The 2,396-nt window shown below is 45.1% G+C and overlaps 1 protein-coding gene across 2 annotated transcripts in view; it reads right to left on the bottom strand.

The window, feature by feature from the left end:
- MTCH2 (mitochondrial carrier 2) overlaps positions 1–2,396 on the bottom strand; it is a 71,858-nt gene that overhangs the window by 55,317 nt on the left and 14,145 nt on the right. Inside the window, exons 4-5 of one of the 2 annotated variants that reach the window (XM_012001454.1) lie at positions 1,805–1,831; positions 926–988 (exon numbers count right to left, since the gene is read on the bottom strand). In XM_012001454.1, the coding sequence (XP_011856844.1) occupies positions 926–988; positions 1,805–1,831 (90 nt within the window). The remainder of the gene's footprint in view (positions 1–925; positions 989–1,804; positions 1,832–2,396) is intronic. The other variant, XM_012001453.1, reaches the window with a different exon arrangement.

The following is a 2,396-nucleotide window of genomic DNA, read 5'->3' on the forward strand; positions in this document are numbered from 1 at the left end:
GCTAATTTTTGTATTTTTAGTAGAGACGGGGTTTCTCCATGTTGGTCAGGCTGGTCTCGAACTCCCGACCTCAGGTGATCCGCCCGCCTCGGCCTCTCAAAGTGCTGGGATTACAGGCGTGAGTCACCGCGCCCGACCCTTGGAATACATATTTTAGACGGCTGCATTTCCTGGATAACTGTGACTTCATTAATGACAATTAAGACAATGTGAAGACTTAAGAAATAAGAGAATAGTTCTGAAAGCCAGGCACAGAAAAACCTATAGCAGAAGATGGGGGTGGGAAATGGGTAATGAGGAACATTTCAGAGTCAGAAAAATGTCAAAAGAGCATTTCTGCATAGATACTATCCAACATACAAAGGGCCTGGCCGCTATTTTAATACTTTTTTCTAATGACAGGGTCTTGCTCTGTCACATAGGCTGGAGTGTGGTGGCACAATCATAGCTCACTGCAGCCTCAACTTCCTGGGCTCACATAATCCTCTCACCGCAGCCTCTCAAGTACCTGGGACTACAGATATGTGCCACCACACACCTAGTTAATTTTTCTATTTTTTGTAGAGACGAGGTCTCACTATGTTGCATAAGTTGGTCTCTAACTCCTGGGGTCAAGTGATCTTCCTGCCTTGGCCTCCCAAAGTGCTGGGATTACAGGCGTGAGCCACCACACCTGGCCTATTTTAACACTTTTATTCCTGAGGTTTTCAACACTATTAGAAGACTTTCAGTATTTTAAAGATGGAATGTGTGGGCAAAATGTGTTTTCTTGAAATACATCTATTCTGAACACCCAAATTAATTTGAAGGTTTAATTACATTTGGGAACAGACACTGAACACACAGGCCTGATGATTCTGATTCCATAGCTGCAACACCACAGTTTGATCTGGGCAAACAGCACAGGATGTCATTCATCTCTTACCTCCTTGATAACGCGGTCAAAGGAAGATGAGACTTCTTTCTGTACATTTCCAGGTCCTAAGTCCTGGAAATCAAAATCAAAGAAAATAGAGATCTTGATGGTTTCTTTTTTTTTTTTTTTGAGACGGAGTCTCACTCTGTCACCCAGGCTGGAGTGCAGTTGCACGATCTCGGCTCACTGCAAAGCTCCACCTCTGGTTACAAGTGCTTCTCCCGCCTCAGCCTCCCAGGTAGCTGGGATTACAGGTGCTCGCCACCACGCCCTGCTAATTTTTGTATTTTTAGTAGAGAGGGAGTTTCACCATGTTAGCCAGGATGGTCTCGATCTCCTAACCTTGTGATCCCCGCCTGCCTCAGCCTCCCAAAGTGCTGGGATTACAGGCGTGAGCCACCCCGCCCAGCCGATCTTGATGGTTTTCATTTCTTTTGAGATAGGGTCTTGCTCTGTCACTCAGGCTGAGTGCAGTGATATGATCATGGATCACTGTAGTCTTGACCTCCTGTGCTCAAGTGATCCTCCCACCTCAACCTCCCAAGTAGCTAAGACTACAGAGGTGTGTGCCACCAGGCCCTGCTAATCTTTGATTTTCTGTAGAGAAGGGGTCTTACTATGTTGCCCAGGCTGGTCTCAAACTCTTAGATGCAAGTGATCCTCTCACCTTGGCCTCCAAAACTGCTGGGATTACAGGCATGAGCCACCATGCCCAGCCATCCTGATGGTTTCAAATAGAACTGTCCAAACTGGTGGCCACCCCATAGGACAACACTCACTGAGATGACTAGGAGACTGACTACTTGGCTTTTCCCCAAAAGAGGCCCCAAAAGCAATAATAACTTGCAAGGGAAAGGTCCTCATGCTTAGAAATCAGCTCCAACATACCTCACCCTTGTCACTCTCCTGGTAATGCTATAGAAAAAAAGAAAAAGGATGATTAGGATTATTACAGTGTCATGTGAGAGAAGACATAAAATGAAAACTCTACTGACAGAAAGTAAATTAGCTGAAGTTTTTTTTTTTGAAGTTTTCCTGTTTTGTTTTTTTTTTAGCTGCAAGTCTTTAGTTAACTTCTATTCCCCATTAATCAACTGGAAATATGGATCTCCAAGATAAACTTGTTGCTAAGTTTAACATATTGGTCAGTTCGAAGAAAAGCAAATGGTCATGAAAACTCTTCTTTCAAAAAAGAAAAAGGGAAGTGGCTTATGCCTGTAATCCCAGCAGTTTAGGAGGCCGAGGTGGGCAGATAACCTGAGGTCACGAGTTCAAGACTAGCCTGGCCAACATGGTGAAACCCCGTCTCTACTAAAAATACAAAAATCAGCAGAGCATTGGGGTGCACGCCTGTAATCCCAGCTATTAGGGAGGGTGGCACAAGAGAATCACTTGAACCCAGGAGGCAGAGGTTGCAGGGAGCCAAGATCACACCACTGCACTCCAGCCCGGGTGACAAGGCAAGAGTCCATCTCAAAAA

This window comes from Mandrillus leucophaeus, unplaced genomic scaffold (assembly GCF_000951045.1).
Source record: "Mandrillus leucophaeus isolate KB7577 unplaced genomic scaffold, Mleu.le_1.0 Scaffold66, whole genome shotgun sequence".
Lineage (NCBI taxonomy): Eukaryota > Metazoa > Chordata > Mammalia > Primates > Cercopithecidae > Mandrillus > Mandrillus leucophaeus.